Source organism: Hermetia illucens, chromosome 3 (genome assembly GCF_905115235.1).
Source record: "Hermetia illucens chromosome 3, iHerIll2.2.curated.20191125, whole genome shotgun sequence".
NCBI classification, from domain to species: domain Eukaryota; kingdom Metazoa; phylum Arthropoda; class Insecta; order Diptera; family Stratiomyidae; genus Hermetia; species Hermetia illucens.
In genome coordinates, this window is record NC_051851.1 from 10,556,841 (window position 1) to 10,576,856 (window position 20,016).

The 20,016-nt window shown below is 43.0% G+C and overlaps 1 protein-coding gene across 19 annotated transcripts in view; it reads left to right on the plus strand.

Annotated features, from left to right (window-relative positions):
• LOC119652455 (heterogeneous nuclear ribonucleoprotein R) overlaps nt 1-20,016 on the plus strand; it is a 217,325-nt gene that overhangs the window by 151,917 nt on the left and 45,392 nt on the right. For 17 of the 19 annotated variants that reach the window (XM_038056606.1, XM_038056603.1, XM_038056605.1 and 14 more), the window contains 4 exons: nt 8,792-8,913; nt 9,001-9,322; nt 9,507-9,748; nt 17,751-17,886. In XM_038056606.1, coding sequence (XP_037912534.1) covers nt 8,794-8,913; nt 9,001-9,322; nt 9,507-9,748; nt 17,751-17,886 — 820 coding nt within the window. In that variant the 5' untranslated portion in view covers nt 8,792-8,793. Of the gene's footprint in view, nt 1-8,791; nt 8,914-9,000; nt 9,323-9,506; nt 9,749-17,750; nt 17,887-20,016 lie in introns of those variants that run through there. The other 2 variants (XM_038056600.1, XM_038056617.1) reach the window with 1 other exon arrangement.

A 20,016-nucleotide genomic window follows, 5' to 3' on the forward strand; every position in this document is an offset into this window, starting at 1 on the left:
CTCTACTCCACTGTCACGGATTGATATCTTTGGGGTGTTGGTTGCAAAAATGTTGAAAGCTTTTCACCTTCAAATTTGATCAAATTCTTTTAAAAAAATACAAAATTTTTCCAAAAATCCACATCTCATATTTGAAAATTTCGACAAATTCTAGATGTACTTTGTGTATATAAAACTTTATGGTCTCTTGTGAGTACCCAAATTTATATTTGCGATAACCGATAAAAATAATCTAATTTGTAAGTTCAAGGTCGAGGTTGCAAAAGATCGCCTCCAAGGGACGTTTCATTAGATTTCATTCGCCTATATCCTAGGACGAGCTTATCCGAACAGACACAAACCATGACTTACGAACCGTGAATATCCGGGTTTGCTGTGAACCTAGAGGCATGACTATGAGAACTCATCATGATTTTTTGCACTTTGGTTATCGTAATGAACTCATTATTCGTTATCAGTCGCACGGCGATGCAGTAATCTCTTCCGATTTTGCTTCAAATAGCAGCTGTTCATGGGCAAAACTATCGGCTTTAACTCGGACGTCATCCAATTTTCTTGCTTCTGAATCATTCCAATGGTTGCCAAGGGACGTTTTGAAATGGCTTGTCAAGTGGCTAGTGTCAATTCTTCCTGCTTTTGGCAAGAATTTTAAACAAATATTCGGATTCTGCATCTTCGAAAATTTATCTTGCTCTTTCTCTGCACGAGTCTTGACGGGGACTCATCTGAAGTGGCAATTTGGTCACGAAACCTTACCATGGGAACCGGGAAAGCCCCTGGACTCACATACTTCGGGTGAACTGCTGTTGTATGTGAGGACAGCTTGGTTATTTGTGGTTAGCCCCCTTAGTGGAAGTTTCATGGTGGTTGTGGTTATGCTCAAGCGAGAAGAGACCTTCGGGCCTCGACGTGGTGTTGCGTATCAGTACGGGTGCCGTACTCCATAGTTCGGTCGAGATTTAGGTAATTCTTGCATCCTCCAGTATGAATGCTAAGCCATGCACTTGGTATAGACTCGTGCCGTTGTTGCTTGTCTCAGCGGGGCTCTGATTGTGGTCACAAAATCAATCCGTGTCTTAAGAGGACCGTAGGATTAAGTCTCACGACAGGTGCCTACGTAAAACACCATGGGCTTCACTTGCTCTTTCTCTCTGTTGCTCTATACTGATCTTAGACGTTAAATGCGTAGCTCTTGGGGTATTGAAACCATTGGGGGCACGTTTTTCCACACTAATAGCATCCTCACCATATTTGAGATCATTTGACCAATACCACTGAAATCAATTACAAAATTATTATAAAAGCGGGAGTAAAATTATACATCTAATACTATAAAAGGATTGGCTTAGAAACCATCTGGATGCATTTAAATCTGAATCGTCCCGTGAAATGAAATCCACTACTTTAGGTTGGCCTACAAATTAATAACTCCACAAACTCATGGTGCAAAACAGTTGAGAAGAGGAGCGCAAATTTCTCGGGATGTTTTGGGAGAGCTTTTTGGCAACACTTTCCAGCCTCATGTTTCGAGGTATCCCTACCCTCATCTCGCAGATTATCACTTCCTTGCCGAGTTCAGTCCATGGTCAGATAGGCCTGTCTGTCACGTTTGAACACTCCACAGTCCATTCGGCCGCCTGTTGGACAGAAAACACAAAGTACCGGCAATCCGGACGACATAGGGCGCTGAAGGTCCTGTCGCTCGTTCTATTTGGCCTCCGAACAGGCAATCGCGCAATCACGGGGAGAACTTGAGACTCCCCAGCGACCCTGTTCTCAACATCAGGTTAGGACACAACGCTACCGCGTCTGCTCAAGGACGCAATGCCAAAGCTGAAGCCGCTACTATCTTAGAAGGCATTAAGGCGCAAATCAAAAACCTTTTTGTATTGTTGTGCGATGAAGATGTGTATAAAATTCTCACTCAATGCCTAAAAAGCTTGTGTGAGACGACCACCGACAGGGCGCATCAACGTACACACTTACCGGGTTGCCTAATCTTATTTCCATCCGGTCGATCAGCCGAATCCTTTTTCATTCCATCACCGGCATTCTGAACAGTCCAAACTAACCGTATTCCACCCAGGTTGTAACCGCCGGTCAAATGCGGACTGTTGAGGTGTACGAGTAATTAACAGGTCGAAATGATCTTGGAAGGTAGTCTTTACTTATCTGTTCATACTCAGGTTTTTTAGGTCAACCGGTAGCTGTTACTCTAGATATAACGCCAAACATGATGCGGCTAATAGCATCTTCAAACAAACACATAGACCCTAGCCAATTCTCAGATCATTTATAGTTAATCCTATTGTAGTACCTCATTTCTTTGTCCAGGTACTACCTATTTTTAGTCTTTTTCCGATTTTGACTTTGGTTGTAATAAGAGAGTCAACCTGAAGACCCCAGATTCATGAGTAAATGCTTTTCATTTGTTGACACCCAGTCAATCTACAAAATATGGGGTATTCCGCTATTGCCAGGAACGTGGTTTGCGTTGAAGGAGTACACCGAGAAGTTTACATGTTCCTCAGTTGTTCCGTTTCTCACTTTCGCTGGGTGCAGTCTGCAACCCGATGGTGACTATGAAGGGCTTGGGAGTCGCTCCAGATAGCGAAGGTCCACAACCTGCGCTAAGTCATGGCAAACTTGATTCTCCTAAAAAAAGATCTGATCGCGGTAGCTTTTGGGCAAGTCGGGCGTAAATTCATGCAGGGTTACGGCGGTTTTCAGAGCACCGTGCCGCCAGACTCCCTACAATTGCGTTATTTGAAGTTGCGGAGAGGAGAAAGAGACCCTCAAGCATTTATTTTGCGATTACCCAGTTCTAGCTGCAGCTTAGGCAGTGGATAGTAGGTGAACAATTCTTTGGGACTTCGAGCAGATCTCCGATGGAGGAGTGGGGAAGCTGATATACTTCGTGAATGCAACGGGCTGCCTTGTGAAGATCTGGAAAGATCCGAGCCAGCTGGATTCGGCTTGTATTGCCTTGTTGTGGCATTAAAACGGTGCTACACAGTGCCAATTGGGGTTCTTGGAATGGCCACTTAAACACCGCCAGGGGCCATGTGAATTACATAACATAGCGGAACTTTTCTAATACAGCGTAGTATGCCTCTCGCCTCCCATTTTCGTCGGTCTGCTCTACGTTTTCCAGGAAATATTTTTGTTACTCTCTACATATAGCGCTCCTTGAGCTCGCTTTACAGTGCATCATGCCCACACTCTCAACTGTCCGTCCAAGTCATTGTGGTCCTAGATCTACATCAGATTTGTCGAGAGAAGGAGAGAAGATACGGTAATTCTCCTCAAGGTTCGTAACCTAATTTAAACGTAGATTAATGCCACGATTTTGGGAGTTGACCACCAGCGCGACAATGTATTGTGACAATCCATAAAAATTTTAAAAGGCGATTCAGAATAAAGAATAAAGTGGGGCATGCTAACAAAGGGACTCTGCCTGCTACCTGAAAATTTCAGACTTGACCACTTGCGGTGAATGAGGCATTTCGAATCAGCCCCGCATTCCCCTCACTTGGTGGCTAGATTTTCTGAATTTACACGTGCGGGGAAAGTGGAGATGGAAGTGAACGAGCTGGCGAGAAACTTTTGAGGAAGCATCAAAGAATTGGTCTTCCGTCTCGCCACCTCATCCAATGTAACCATTTATTATTTTTCTGAATAATTTTTTTTGAAGCTTACACAAATTGAGCACCTTTACTTTCTGAAGGTGCCTTATATCTTAAGATTTCTGTTCTCAGAAAGAGGAGAGAGAAAAGAAAAGGAAACTGGTGGTCGTCGCTGGGGCCAGATCTTTCTTCCTTTTTGATTGTTTCCCACATTGTCTTATCTGCTTTGTATAAAAGGAGCCAGTCATAGTAACTCCCCCTTCAAGATGAATAATCATGACAACTCTCTGTGCAAACCAGAAGACGTATGCCATAACGTTCCCCGGAGAGCTTTAAATCTGAATTTGCTCGGTATCGGTGGTGGTCGCTTCCAAATCGTCAACACACCCTTGGTTGGAAGGAAGTCTTATCTTTGCTAACCAATCGAGACAAAAATAGTCCTGGTCAACTCTAAAATATTAATATTTACACTTGAAATGCCAATTCGCTTTTTCTTTTGTTCATTGGATAACATTGTCGATATCCAAAGTGCAGATGTCTATGGTGTGGTACAATACATTGGTGACGCTTCTTTGGATACTGCTATATAAGACCAACTCTGGATCTGAACTGGATATCTAATGGATCACTCTTTGGACGAGCATATCCAGACCTTGGTATTCTGTTTTATCTTCTATGGATGCCAAGTCGACCGTTACTCTATGAATGGGATGGTCTTTTCAAGTAGAGGTGTGAAGCACTTGGTGACCGATTTTGTTTCGTTTTTTTTTTCATTTTCGAGCGCCGAATTGGCTGGCCCACCTATTTATAAGATTTTTGAGCATATAACTTTCAAGGAGTAGGAAGCACAGCAAATATCCTTTTGTTGTTACTTTTGGATCGAGTCTCGTACTTTGGTGGTGGCCTCCTGCATTAAAAATTATGTGATTTTTTTCAGGTATGGGGAAATGCATCGCGACTAGAAGTTTGATGCCAGTCATTTGAGGTGTAAATGACGGGTTGGGACAAGAGTTTTCTCTGTATCAGTAAATGGTTGCTTCCAAACCACCGACGACTACCCCTAGGTCTTCGGATGAAAGTGGCCGATACAAGACACATCCTAGGTGACGAATCGAGACAAAAACGGGTACTGATCAGCTTGAAACATCTTAGGATTTGCCCTTAGAATGCGAAATCGACGCTTCTTTAGTGTAAAAGTCATGGGTAATAATTCTTTGAATGCCGTCATATAAGGTCCTGAGACTGAATATCCAACGGTCGGTAACAATTAGGTCTTGGTTTCTGTATTGTTTTCTGTGTGCAGTGTTGGATGGGCGAAGGTTTTGTGAGGGGCTCAAAATGTATGCCCTAAGAAGTGTAACAAGTGTCGTTCTCAGATCCTACCCAACCGAAAAATCTGAAAAAAATCATAATGGTGCATCCATACGAAATCTAGGCCTCGAAATGTCATTCCTATATCTGCTCAAAGAAAGTCAATAATAGCATATTACCATATTTTAGAAATTTTTCATGAAAACTCTCCTTAAGGTCAAAATTCTGCATTTCACGTGAATTTATCGCACTTTAAGACGAGTATGACGTCATCATCAGAAAAGGTGACCTCATATAAACGGCGGGGTTGGAGACATATCGTAATTTTCAAGGGTGGGGAGTACTGTAAACATCCTGTTATCATTGATGTCCGCATTTTTTTTTTGTACGGCAACTAAATCCCAGAAAAGTACACCAATATATACATACGAGTCAGACGAATATTTAAAGGGCTTCTTCTTTTTATCACGCATATTCACGCATTGTTCTGCCTTGATAATATTGCGATCGCCTTGTTTGAAGTTTTCACTTCGCGGAGGCAAAAGTCGAGTGCACTTTTTGCAAAATTGGGAGATTCAGAGGCCATGTACCGCCGCAAATCACATGCCCTTAATTTCTTTTGAGGATTATTCAGGGACTGTTTTTCCATGAGGACAGGTGCAATAGCTGCCTCCTAGTGATCTTTTGGACGTGATAGTTATACCCGCAATAATGGGGAAAGATGCTGGAAATTCACGGTAGGATTGCTGGCAACAAAGTCTGAGTCCCCTCTTTAGCTTGTCTGGGCCGGACATATTTATAGAGTTGTTTGAGTCGTTCTTCGCTGGTTCATGGAAACGCTGGATGAGTGCCGGGTATGGTCCCGGTTCAAGTCTCACTGGTGGCAGTGGGATTTGTATCATGACTGGCAGTTGAGTACTGGTTTCTCATCTTATTTTGAGGATTATTCAGGGACTGTTTTTCCATGAGGATAGACCATTATACCCGCTATAACGGGGAAAGATGCTGGAAATTCGTGGCAAGATGGATGGCAACAAACCACCCGATCTCATCGATGTATTTATTTAAGCTCGCTTAGGCCGGACACGTTTGTGGAGTTATTCGAGTCATACTCCAGGATTAAGAAATTCTCTGCGAGACTAGTGTTAGCGCCTAAAGGTGATAAACCTCTACGCATAACAAGGTCGCACAGATGTCCCCATGTAATTTATGGAAACGCGTTGGTGTTCACTAGTATTTTGAGGGTATGGGGCCGGGTGAAAGGTCGTTGTTCAATCTGGGGATCTGTATTATGACTGGTCGTCGAGTAAGTGGTAATAACCCCGGGTAATCAGGGTAATAACCCCGGGAAAGCACAATGCTGACCACAATGCCTTCGAGTGTACCATTGCGGTCTCAAAATGAAGTGCTTCTACATAAATTATTTTGCAACAGTCCATTTGGGCTAGTTCTCATAATTAACTCTTCCAAGCCAGCTCTAGTAGCGGCCATGTTTCCAACCTGAAAAGTTGACAACAAGTCGGCAACATGAATATATTGCCTTAGGGAGTCAGTCTATATAATTTGATGTTCTCTCGTTCTATATTCATAGTCGTAATCCACTTCAACCCTTGCTCAGTGAAATGAAACGGAGTGATTATTTTATTAAGCAAATATCAATATTTCGGGAACAAATTGTTCTCTTCAGTGCACGGGTGTATATTACTACTAGCGACGGAGACGGTGCTACGTTTTAATTTCCTTAAACCTTTTCGCTAGAACCATCGTGAATCACCCATTGATTAAACCCATGCGGTTTGCCATGCAGCCAATGACCTCATTCACTCAATATGCTTGCTAACGCTCGTTTCCTGCTTCTCCTATAAGGGCTGACGACTCGTGATAAAAGTAATCGTCGGCTGTGTTTCGGGCTGCCTCTATTTGGAAGCATCCTTGCTAATGTCGTTTCTTTTTGCCCAGTAAGCTTTAAATGGGGTTGTCTGTCTGTCTGTCTGTCACATGCAATTTTCTCAGAAACGGCTACACCAATTAATACTAAACTTGATGAGAAGGTAGGAAGGCACAGCAAATATCCTTTGGTAGTTACAAGACGCATCTTAGGTGACGAATCGAGACAAAAACTGGTCCTAGTCAGCTTTTGGAACATCTCAGGATTTACCCTTAAAATGCCAAACCGTCATACAAGGTCTTCGGACTAAATATCCAACAGATCACTCTTCGGTCATTTGAATCTAGGTCTTGGGTTTTTGTGTTCTCTTTGTGCATCGTTGGATGGGCGACCTTTGCGGCGTCCATTTTCTGTCGATACCATGTTTGCGGTTACTCTTTTAAGTAAATAAAGGTATTTGATGACAGATTTTCCTTATTTTCCAATTTTTGGGGCTTTCTCTTTGGCTAGTGAAATGAAAATGAAGGTAGACCGTTGATTTGGCGAATAATGTAACATTCAAGGATGTGGAGCATTACAAATATCCTTTTATTATTGCTTTTCGATAAATCCTCGTAACATTGGTTAATTATTGATATCCGGAAAGTGTGTTTTTTCGATGACGACAAAGAGCCCCCTACACCAATATGTACTTTTCGGCCACACAAATTTTTGAGGTGAGATTCTCGGAAGTTATCAGCCTCCTTTTTGAGTACTATTTAGAGGCTGTTTCTTCATGAGGGCACGCACGATAACTGTCTGCAGAAGTCTTTGGACGTGTTAGTTATACCCGCAATAACGGGGAAAGATGCTGGAAATTCACGGCAAGATAGGTGACAACAAAGCCTGAGCCTCCCTCCTAAACTTATCTAGGCCGGATATATTTATGGAGTTATTTGAGTCGTGCTTTAGGATTGAGAACTTCGCTGGGTCATGGAAACGCTAGAGGCTAGTGTTAGGCCCAAAGATGACAAACTGGTAGGTATACCAAGGTCGCGCAGATGCTCCCACGCAATTTATGGAAGCGGCAGTGCTCGCTAGCAGTTCGCTGGTATGGGGGGGGGGGGTACTGATTGGCTCTGCTGTGAATGAGTCAAATCAGTCTAATAACCCCCGGGAAACCATAATGCCTTCGAGTGCCCCATGCCCTCATCTTCTTATGAGGATTATTCAGGGACTGCTTTTCCATGAAAGCAGGTGCGATAACTACCTCCAGAAATTTTTGGACGTGATGGCCACAAAGCACCGAGTCTCATCGACGTATTTATTTAAGTTTGTCTAGGCTGGACATGTTTGTGGGTCAAGTTATTCGATTTCCTAGCATTGTTAGCGCCTGTAGATGCTATAGATGATGAACCGCTAGGCATAACAAGGCCGTACAGATGTCTCCGTCTAATTTATGGAAGCGCGATGTTGCTTACTGGTATTCTGCAGGTATGGGGACGGGTGGAAGGTCGTTGTTCAAATCCCATTGGTAACAGTGGGATCTGTATCATGATTGATCGTCGGGTAATGGTTGACTCAATTGTGAATGAGTCAAATCAGGGTAATAATCCCGGGAAAGCACAATGCTGACCACAATGCCTTCGAGTGCACCAGTGCGGTCTTAAAATGAACTGCTCTAATACACTTTGAGGTCTAGATCTAAATTGAATTGTTGCGCCATCGGTTATTACTATTATTTTGTGACAGTCCATTTGGGCTAGTTCTCATAATTAACGCTTCAAAACCAGCTCTAATAGCGGTCAGGGTTTCCAACTTGTTGCCGAAAAGTTGACAACAAGTCGGCAACACGAATATATTGCCTTAGGGAGTCAGTCTGTGATTTGATGTTCTCTCGTTCTGTAGTCGTAGTCGTAATCCACTTCCACGCTTGCTCAGTGAAATCAACCGAATTAATAGTCCCTTTTATCTATCTTTTTTGCAGATATGGCGGAAGGTAATGGCGAACTAGTGGACGAAGTCTCCGGAATGAAATCGGAAGATCGAGGCGATGGAGAGAAAACAGAAGACTATCCAAAATTAATCGAATATGGATTAGATAAAAAAGTAAGAACTGTTTATGGTGTTACTCTTTCTGCTTGTTTTCAAACAGTGTCGTTTAAACGATGTTTTCATATCTTTATTTTTCATTAGGTTGCCGCTAAATTAGATGATATATATAAAACAGGTAAACTAGCACACGTTGAGTTAGATGAACGTGCACTAGATGCACTTAAAGAATTTCCGGTAGAAGGTGCCTTGAATGTATTAAGTCAGTTCCTTGAATCAAACTTGGAACATGTATCGAATAAGTCTGCGTTTTTATGTGGTGTTATGAAAACATATAGACAAAAAAGTCGTGCTAGCCAACAGGGTGTACCTACGCCTACAACAACAGTGCCAGTTAAAGGTCCTGACGAAGAAAAAATTAAAAAAATTCTAGAACGTACACATTATACACTCGATGTTACAACGGGTGAGTAGTTTTTTTATTATTTCCGAGTTAGTAGAGTCTGTTCTGTTGAATACTATAAACAAGCCGGGTTGTGGTCGGCTTCTGATCGTATATGTTCGTGTAAGGCTTGCGTAATTCATTTTGGAATGCGATCTTATACTAAAAAAATTACGAGAGGTATTCTTCTCTTCTTCCAAAAATACAGGTCAGCGAAAGTACGGGGGGCCACCACCAAATTGGACGGGCCCAACGCCGGGCAACGGGTGCGAAGTATTCTGCGGTAAAATACCAAAGGATATGTTTGAAGATGAACTAATCCCGTTATTCGAGGAATGCGGTGTAATATGGGACCTTAGGCTAATGATGGATCCGATGACTGGCACAAATCGCGGATACGCTTTTGTTACGTTTACAACAAAAGAGGCAGCACAGAATGCTGTGAAGAAGGTATAGCCCGGACTCGCATTTAAGTATAAAACATAGGAAAAATTTTTAAATATCGACTGGGACTACGCTTTAGTGGTCGTTTCCCATACTTTCTCTATTCCATCCTTCTTCTGACTCTATACATTTAATTTCTTTATTTCGTGACTGCGGGGAAAGTAACTGTTGTGTGCATGATAATTGTTTTTTTTGTTATTTTCCCTGCTATTCTCTAACTCTATGGTCATTTTAGTGTAGTTAGTTTTTGTTTCGTAGTTTACTTTCTCATGGTTACTGGTTTTTTACTGTATAAAACCCTTTTTGATATTGCTGAATTCATATGAGAACCTTACACCAAATCTCCTAGAAAATGCATGAAGACGTATCATACGAGTAAATAGTTAAGGAGGCAGTTCACCACCTTGCTAGGTTCGCCATAATGTGTTAACCCCCCACACTATATCCTTGCCATGTGTCCATGACAAGAGGTGACGCAGTGAGTGGTTGTAATTAATGTCGTCGCGCGTCCCTTTCCTTTTCATCATAATTACCCATATTGTGTGTCACCCCCCCGATTACACATCTCTGTTCATTTCCTCAGTAATTTAATTTGATTTCTTTTAAATATAAAAAGTTTCTCTAGCAAATTTTACAGGTCAAATTATCACACATGACGAGAGTTTGCCATCAAAAAAAAAGATTGTATATCTTCATTGGATATATATTGTTGCAGAGAGCAAATTGGCTATAAAAGATTTGTCTTTACTACGTGTTCATATGTGTGGCGACTCAGAGAGCCTGGAGTGCCCAAAAATTTCCATCTGAAGTGATTTTCGAAACGTTATCAATCGATTAAAGGATCATCATTACAATAATCGCTCGGAGAAAATCTCTACATATTGGCATCGAAATTCCATTCCGTGTTCTTCGTTTTCTCGTATGAATTGGGCTCTAAATTCTGGTTTTGGAAGCGATGTTTGACAAGCGACTATTGGAACATTTATTTGAGCGCCGTACGGTGAGGTCTTGTTCCTCACACAGCCTGATTACTAGAAGCAGCAAAAAACACATTTAATTCGGCTATTTAATCGGAAAGTTTATTGTCAACCATCAAATTTCTCGAGAATTTCCTTACAGGTCTCCTCTTTGCACTATCTGCGTCTTAATTAGAATATTTTCTACCCGCCTATCTATTAGTATTATTCTGCTACTAAATCAATTGGTTATACCGACAAAAAATTGACTAAATTTGTTAAGGCAGTATTAGTCTAAGAGCTGGCTACATAAAAATTTACATGACTCGCTGCACGAAAAATTTTAACTGGAAATACTGTCGGTCAAATAATAGCCGAACCAGGCAGGCCTACTGGGAGACTAAGGGACTGGGGGGCGGGCTGTCAAATTTGTCAAATAGAGTGAAGACCCACAGATACAGGACAGATATTGTCAGACGGTTAGGTGGAAGATGGAAGGCTGTCAAAGGCTTAAAGTTGCAAAAAAACCCTTAAAATTTGCATATTAAGAAGTAGGGTGAAGTGGGGTCACGTGCAACACTTTTCTTCGTTGTTCAGGGAAAATCTCCAAAAATTAAATTTTGGAATATAAAATGACGGTACCATGTAAAGGAAGGAAACTACTAAATTTTTACATGGGAATCGGCATTTGCATTTTTGGCCATTTTGTCGACCCGGGAGTTGCGGAATTTGACCAGCCTTCCTGGCCCTAGATTTTTTGCAACATCCCGGGTTCTCGGCATCGTAGCGTAAAAATTCTTGAATTTCCAGAATCTGGGCGGCGTCCTCCTCGTTCGATCAAGGTATCGCCTACGAAAATCCGACGACTCTGCATGTTTGGCCACTTTTTCGAACCGGGGGTCGTGGAAATTTTCAATTTTCTCGGACTTCGGCCACCCTTTCTGGCCCCCGATTTTTGTGATATCTCGCATTCCCAGCGTCGCAGCGTAAAAATTCTTGAATTTTCAGAATCTGGGTGGCCTCCTCGTTCGATTAAGGTATCGCCCACGAAAATCCGACGATTTTGGATTTTTGGCCATTCTGTCGATCCCGGGGTCTTGGAAATTTTTAATTTTCTTAGGATTCGGCCAGCATTTCTGGCCCTGGATTTTTTTGCGATATCCCGCGTTCTCGGCACCGTAGCGTAAAAATTCTTGAATTTCCAAAATCTGGGCGGCCTCCTCGTTCGATCAAGGTATCGCCCACGAAAATCCGACGATTTTGGATTTTCGACCATTCTGTCGACCCCGCGGTCTTGGAAATTTTCAATTTTCTTGGAATTCGGCCAGCGTTGCTGGCCCTGGGTTTTTTGCGAAATCCCGCGTTCTCGGCATCGTAGCGTAAAAATTCTTGAATTTCCAGAATCTGGGCGGCGGCCTCCTCGTTCGATCAAGGTATCGCCCACAAAAATCCGACGACTCTGTATTTTTGACCACTTTGTCGACCCGGGGGTCGTGGAAATTTTCAATTTTCTTGGACTCTGGTCACCCTTCTTGGCCCCATATTTTTGCGATATCTCGCATTCCCAGCGTCGTAGCGTAAAAATTCTTGAATTTCCAGAATATGGGCGGTTTCCTCGTTCGATCAAGGTATCGCCCACGAAAATCCGACGATTTTGGATTTTTGACCATTCTGTCGACCCCGCGGTCTTGGAAATTTTCAATTTTCTTAGAATTCGGCCAGCATTTCTGGCCCTGGATTTTTTGCGATATCCCGCGTTCCCGGCATCGAAGCGTAAAAATTCTTGAATTTCCAGAATCTGGGCGGCCTCCTCGTTCGATCAAGGTATCGCCCACGAAAATCCGACGATTTTGGATTTTTGACCATTCTGTCGACCCCGCGGTCTTGGAAATTTTCAATTTTCTTGGAATTCGGCCAGCATTTCTGGCCCTGGATTTTTTTGCGATATCCCGCGTTCTCGGCATCGTAGCGTAAAAATTCTTGAATTTCCAGAATTTGGGCGGCCTCCTCGTTCGATCAAGGTAGCGCCTACGAAAATCAGAGTAGTTCAACTTTGACGAAAACTCGTTCATATGCCGGACAAAAGTCATCTGATGAAGGGAACTTGCGATTACGTTTCTTCGGTGGCTGAGCATTATCTTTGACCTGCTTCCGCGGCGATTGTGTCAACTTTTTCTTGGCCCGTTCATTGGCTTTCTTTTGCAAATCGGAGTGGTTTTGTGACGATGTCATAATGCTGTTTTTCAACGATTTTCTGCCACTATTGGATGATTTGTTTCTTTTTGTGGGAGTAGCAAAACGAACTGGGCCAACACCACTAACTAACGCTGCCCGAAGTGATTGGGATGTGGACACTGCAGTGAACGTAGAAGATGCAGTTGATGCGCTTGCAACGTTAGACTATTGTTGACACCTCTCCAGTGCGACCAGTTTTCACATTTTTGGCTAACAAAGTCATATTGCAGACGTCTGCCTCTTCATCGGGTTGATTGGCCATTAGATTCTCACTGGTAATGTCTGTCGCAAGAAAATGCCCGTTGATGCGAACCTTTTTTGGATATTCAAGTCCGCACAGCTCTGGGTCAAGTGTTCTGCGACTGTAGTCGGCACTGCTTCTGCTTGACTTGGAATCGGAGGTTTGACTTGACTCGGTAATGAAGAACTTGGTCTGTTGACTGATGTGGCTGCTTTCGAGACGAATGAGGACGCTATCTTCATAGGCTGAAACTAAGCCGCTGAGCGAGGAGCTACAAGTGCCTTTTCTGTTGGCTGCGAAATCGTGGGTGACTACTTTACTTTTGATTAGAGTTTCTAGTCGATGGCCGAAGGGCAGTTGCGATTGCACCGGAAGATCCGCATTTGAAATTCGTGATGTGCTGGGCCTTAGTTCGGAAGGCCATGTTGTTGGCTGACTGTATTGTGACTTCGACATCGGATTGTCTAAGTCGTATTCCAGGAAGGCTAGTTTCAGCCTTTGGGTGGAAATATTAACCTGACCCACCGTGAACAGTACGGGCGAAATGCGGTGGATGACGTGGTGAGGTCCAGTGAATAGCTTTTCCAACGATCCTTTTACGGCATCCACACTAACGTGTGTGCAGGACTTTATTTCCTTGTGCACAAATTGTGGGCGATGGTCGTTGGGCAAACCTGTCTGATGTGCTGATGGATTTCGCTGAGAAATACACTGAAATCACTTTCGACCGAATCCAGGAACCATTCGCCTGGAAACCGTAATGGGTGCCGAATAACATCTCTGCTGATGATGTGTTCAGGTCTTGTTTGACATTTGCCCGGAGGTCGAGGAGAACCATAGGCAAGACCTCTCTATTCAGCTACGATTGCCTTCCAAGTACCCGATGGCGGCCTTGAGAGAACGGTTCCAGCTTTCGATTGCGCCGTTTGATGCCGGATGATATGGCGATCGCAGTGTTTTGGCTAAAGCAGTGAAAACTGATGATTCAAAGTGAGTGCCCTAATCCGTGGTTATAACCCTAGACTCCCCGTCGGACAACACCCACGTCGCAACGAATGCTTCAGCAATGAAATCGAAAGACTGGTCTGGTCTTCCGGCCAACGGGAGAATCTGTCCAGCGTCGTCAAACAATACCTGTGCCCGCGTGAAGGGCACCCACAATGTCCAAGCGAACCTGCTGGAATCTTCCGTCGGACACCTCGAATGGTTGGTACGTGTTTTTTGTGTGCCGGACGACTTTGGCGCGCTGACAACGATGTAGGAAATTACGAGTCCATTGCATTATGTCCTTTTGCATGCATGACCACAGGAATTGCAGTGAACGGTCGGATTACGAGCGCCAAGTGGCGGTGGTAACACTTTGAGTGATTTGGACTGTCAGCACGTATCTGTTGGAGCTGTTGGTCCTTCTCCTGTTCCGCTATCTGCTCGTCAGTATCAAACGTTGTTGGTAGAGAAATAGCGTCAACGCGCGATAGTGCGTTTGTTATCACGTTCACTTCCCCTATGACGTGAACGATATTACTTGAAAATTCGGCTATGTAAGTTAGGTAGAGTACCTGATGAAGCGATGTTTTGTCCGCCTTTTGGCTGAACATGTTAATCAACAGCTTATAATATAATGTATGCCCTCCAAAAAGCCGGCTGTCGCCGTGTTATGGTTCCAAGACGGCACCTACGGCCACATACAATACTATGGTTACGAATGCAATTGGGGCGTTCGGTTGGGAGTGCACCAGCAATGTAGCGTTTTCTAGGCTGTTTGTGTAAGTGTTGAAGGCCTGGTCTGGCTGCGTTCTCCACGTAATGGGCATTCTGTCCCCCTCTTTCGCGTTCCTCGGCACCAATGATTGACCTCTGGACGTCGTCGGCGATGAAAAACTGCCAGCAGAATTCCCTGTGCAGGCCAAAGCTAACTGTAATCACTTGCTGGCCGTATGTGTTAATACATGATCCGTTGGCGGCGAAAAGTTTGGTGTCGCCGGCTTTGAGTTGGCGGATATTCCGCGGTGGTGGGATAATTATTAAGTCCGCGTCCGTATCTATTGAAAACTTCAGTCCGGTATGTTCGTCAAGGATGTGGAGGCGCTTCCAAGTGTCGTAACTAGTTATCCGATGACTCGTCTCCGAAAACCCAACAACAAGGTTTTTGGCAAATTCGTGCATATTTCCGGAATTTCCGGTGGAAATAGCACGTTTTTGGAACCCTCGCGTTTATCCCAGCTGGTATCGCGACGGCTTGGGAATCAGTTCGCATCCATTCGATCGAAGCGACTGCGGATTTCTGCCAATTATTTTCGCAAGCTTTCTTCCGCTGGAGAGGAGGAAGATGCACCCACCGCGGACATTTGTAGCGGCTCTCGAACCTCTAAGATCCTGTCGGCCATTTTCGTCAACCGTGGCGCATCCGTATCTTCTGAAATGCTAAGTATGGCCTGGACGTTAGCTGGTAGGCGTTGTAGCCACAACGATTTGAGGACGGCGTCGATAACTTTGTTGGCCGCTGTTACCTTCATCCCGCGGAGAAGCTGTGACGGTTTTTGATTTCCGAGTTGCAGATTTGTAATCAGCTCATGCAGTTCAACCTCCTCCGACACTACATCAGCAGTAATAATCCTGTTTTTGATTGTTCTATATATATCATTGAGGGGCTTGGCCAAGAACCTCCGTATCCAATGCCCTCAATAATTTGCCGAAGTGGAGTAGTCCTTCGTCACCCGGTGTGTGCAGAATTGCGCATTCGCACGCGCAAACCACAGAACAGGCCGCGCCTTCCAAAACGGGGGTAGCCGAAAAGCAGTCAGGCTGTTGATTTCGCTCTCCTGTTGGCCACCTGGAGAGTTGCGGGCATCATTGAATTTCTCCTCCGTTATGTGGAATTGCGCCGTGGACATTCAGTACCACTAAAGCTGACGCGGAGAGTCCGTGCTGAACTGCGCATGAACTACGCAGATGACACGTTTGTTTCGCGTTATTTCTCTCGTCGAGAGGTCCACAAAGTAGAAGCTTCACTGGATCCGATTAAATAAAAAGATTTTGATTTGGAGTTAACTTAAAAAGGAATACCATTTAATATTTGAAACTCCGTTACTGCCCCAAATATTATAAAGTATGCAACAACGATGCCAGCCGGTTGACTGCTCCTTACTAAGTGAATAAGCGCCCCTGGTGGTGGCAGTTTTTTTGGCACTTGAAGTGAGGTGCGCTTGAGTCTCGCTACAAGGTCTTTCATCTTCCACCTAGCTTTTTGACAATATTTGTTCTGTATTTCTGGGTCTTCACTCTGTGTATGAAAAAAATTCAGCCATGCAAGAGTCAGGTTATTTCTGACCAAAATTTGACATGTTTGACAGCCCGCCCACGCCTTAGTCTGCCGGTAGGCCTTCTGGCTGTCCCGGCTGTTAGTTTACCGACAATATTCCCACCATTTTCAGTTTAAATTTTCCGTGCAGCGAATCATGTAAATTTTCATTTAGCCAGCTCTCCGTCTATATGTTTCGATGTTCGAATCTATTTTACAAATTCATTCTTCTACTTGGCTTTTGTTGAGTTATATTGTGCGTAGTTCGGTCCTCCTCCTACAAACCCTAACGTTTTCCGCAATCTGTTGATCCTGCTTGATATTACTTGGTAATCCTATCTATTTTGGAGAGAATTTCAAAAAAATAACAAAAAGAAAGTTAGTGGGTTTAACGTACAGGGGAATATTGAGGAATGACATTTTGCAGAAGATCTCGTGCATAAATGGATTCCATGCATCTTATTTTGGGGATTTCTAGACGCGCCGAAGATATTTGGGGTAATCCATTTGTGCACGTGAACAGCCGATCGCTGAGTCGATTTGATTTCAAAGTAGAGAGCGATGTTTGTGCCGCACCCAAAAGAAACGATCCTTGTCGTTTTGAAGTAGTTATTTTGACGTGTTGGTTTTCGTGAATTAATTGGCTTATTTTTTTTTTGTATTAGTGGAATCATCAAAACAATTTTCCAGTATTCAAGATGTTTGAGATATCGATCCACACATGCATTAGACCTGAAATTATCGCTTGGAGGGAATCCTTTTCGTAATATATACGTATCGGCATTGATTGTACTTGGCAAGAGTTGTCTGGTTTTATTTTTTTAGGATGCGAGCATGTCGACACAATTTACACGATATTTTAATTCCTGTATCCTATATAAATATTTGGTTGTATTCCTTTGAGTAGTGGTTAATTTCTTCTCACCCTATCTATCGAGTTCCGTAAATTTTTAATGCAGTGGCCCACATATCGGTGAATATAACTAGAGCTTCGGTGACCAAGACGAATGGGTACTCAGTTACGATGAATACGATATTTGGGCCGCTGTATCTGTCAACGTGAGTAGATAGTGGTATACTCGCAAGACCTTCTGCTAACATCAAAATTATCTTTCTAAATTTCCGTCCAAAATTTTTGGCGCTCGTCTAACAGTTTTTATTATTTGTACAAAATTTTTATATGCTCAACATTGTTAAGCGAATTTGGCTAAAAAACCGTCCGTTTTTTTTTTATTTTTATTTCGTTTGTTTTTTTATTTATTTTCACACCCACAGCTCGATAACTACGAAATAAAACCCGGCAAATGTTTGAAAATTAACATAAGCGTACCGAATCTACGCCTATTTGTAGGCAACATACCTAAATCGAAAGGCAAAGAGGAGATACTAGACGAATTTGGTAAATTGACAGGTAAATGAAAAAAATTAAACAAAATTTTGAAATTACCTAGGAATTCTGAAAAAAAAAAATCCTGCGGCGATTTGTTAATTAAACGTATTTCAAAAATAAGTTCAATTGTGTTGAGAAACAGTTTTTGTTTCAGTTTATGAAAATTTTGGTTAAATTGCTGAACATTGGCTTTATGAGCGTAATAGGACGGTAAAACATATCTGCTTGATTCTTTAATTGTTCATTGAAGCACGTATCTTTTTTGTACGATTTGTTAAAAAGCGCGTATTGAAGTAAGGCAGAAAGTGTTAAAAATTTTAATATATTCGGGCTCTCGTCACACCTGATCTTTTTGCAATTGGTAATAAATTAAAAAGTGAACTGAAAACAATTTATTGGCTTTCCGAAAATGCAGCTAAGAGACACATAACCGACTAAGATGATAGAGAGGCTATTTTCCTAGAAGAATCATAATTGACCGCCTTCAAAGCGCGTTAGAGCTCACATTTCAAGTATAAGCTGTAAAGAAAAATCGGAGATTTCAAAAGTCTCAAATTGTATAGAGTAAATGTAGGCTTTTACCATATTGCGGGGCTTTAATTTAAACTAAAAAAAAAAACCTGGAGTAATGTGTCATCAATGATATTAAAATAAGATTGCTAACCCGTAAGATACTATGTATGTGGATGCCCTTCATTCTGCGCCGGAGTGAACACGAGGCATATGTGTATAGACGAACGAAACTCTTCTCGAAAGGAAGCTTGATAATATATGGTGCAGGCTTGATGCGCGGAGAAGGTGGTTTTTGTAGCAACGTTGAGTGTTTTTGTATATGAACTTTGGTTGCATCTCACAATCAACACACAGCTGCATTATAAAATTAACAATGGAATGGGGGAAAGTGCAGTTTTTTTCGCATTCATTCATCCCATTCATCTTCTACACTACTTCATCCAATTATCGCATCATGTTGTTGTTTACTCTCATCCATTTATCCGCACACACCTGGTCAGCTGGTTATGTTCATGTTCCACCTTTGTTTTTGTTTCATCTCGTCTTTAATTTCACCTAAATACTACGCCACATGATTTCATAAATCAACCTCTTGAGAACATGTGCTGCTATATGTGTGCTTTTTAGATTGCCCGAAATGTACGAGGTCTCATGCATGCTTTGCTAAAGGATAAACTCTGTTCGATAAAATAGGGTTGGGGAAAAAGAAATGTTGTATTTGTGATCGAAATTTGACGCTTTATTTAACATACTTAGAATTATCCAATTTAAGTCAAATATGCGTCGTTTTGTTCGCAAACTTGTCGCCACTTAGAAGCCAACTTCATTATCATCCCCCCTTATAAAACCCCCCCTCCCCTCCTTATTTGCAAAAAACTCAGACAGCCAGAATTCGCAAGCCCCTTTTGAGGCCAATTTAGTAGCACCAAGAGCGTTTTGCATGGACCAGAAGAGATGGTAATCACTTAGTGCCACGGTGACTACAATCTCTTACGGTGGGTGAGATAGGACATCCCATCCGAGCTGCCGTGGCTTCTGGCGGGTCATCAAATATGTGTGAGGCCGAGCGTTGTCCTGGTAGAACACAACACCATTCCTATTGACCAAATCTGGCCGCTTCTCGTCAATCGCCTGTTTCAAACTATCGATTTGCTCACAGTGGAGGACCCAATTGAGGGTCTGGCCCTAGTTGAGCAGCTCATAGTGGATGATTCCCTTCCAATCCCACCAAACACACAGCAAAACCTTTCTGGCCGTCAACCCGGGCTTGCCAATGGTTTGGGTCGGCTCGCCGCGCTTCGTCCACGATCTTTTTCGCTTGAGGTTATCGCACGTGGTCCACTTTTCATCACCAGTCACCATCCGCTTCAAAATTGGGTCAAATTCGTTCCGTTTCAGCAGTGCATCGCAGGCGTTGATTGGGTCCAAGAGTTTTTTTTTGTGTCAGCTCGTGTGGCATCCAAACATCCAGCTTTTTTTTTTGGAATGAAATCTTCTGCAAATGGTTCCAAACGGTTTTATGGTCTAAAACCAGTTCCTGGCCAATCGCGCGAATGCACACATGCCGGTCTATTTGGATGATTTCGACGATATTATCAGTTTCTACGACGATTGGCCTACCAGTACGGGGTGTATTTT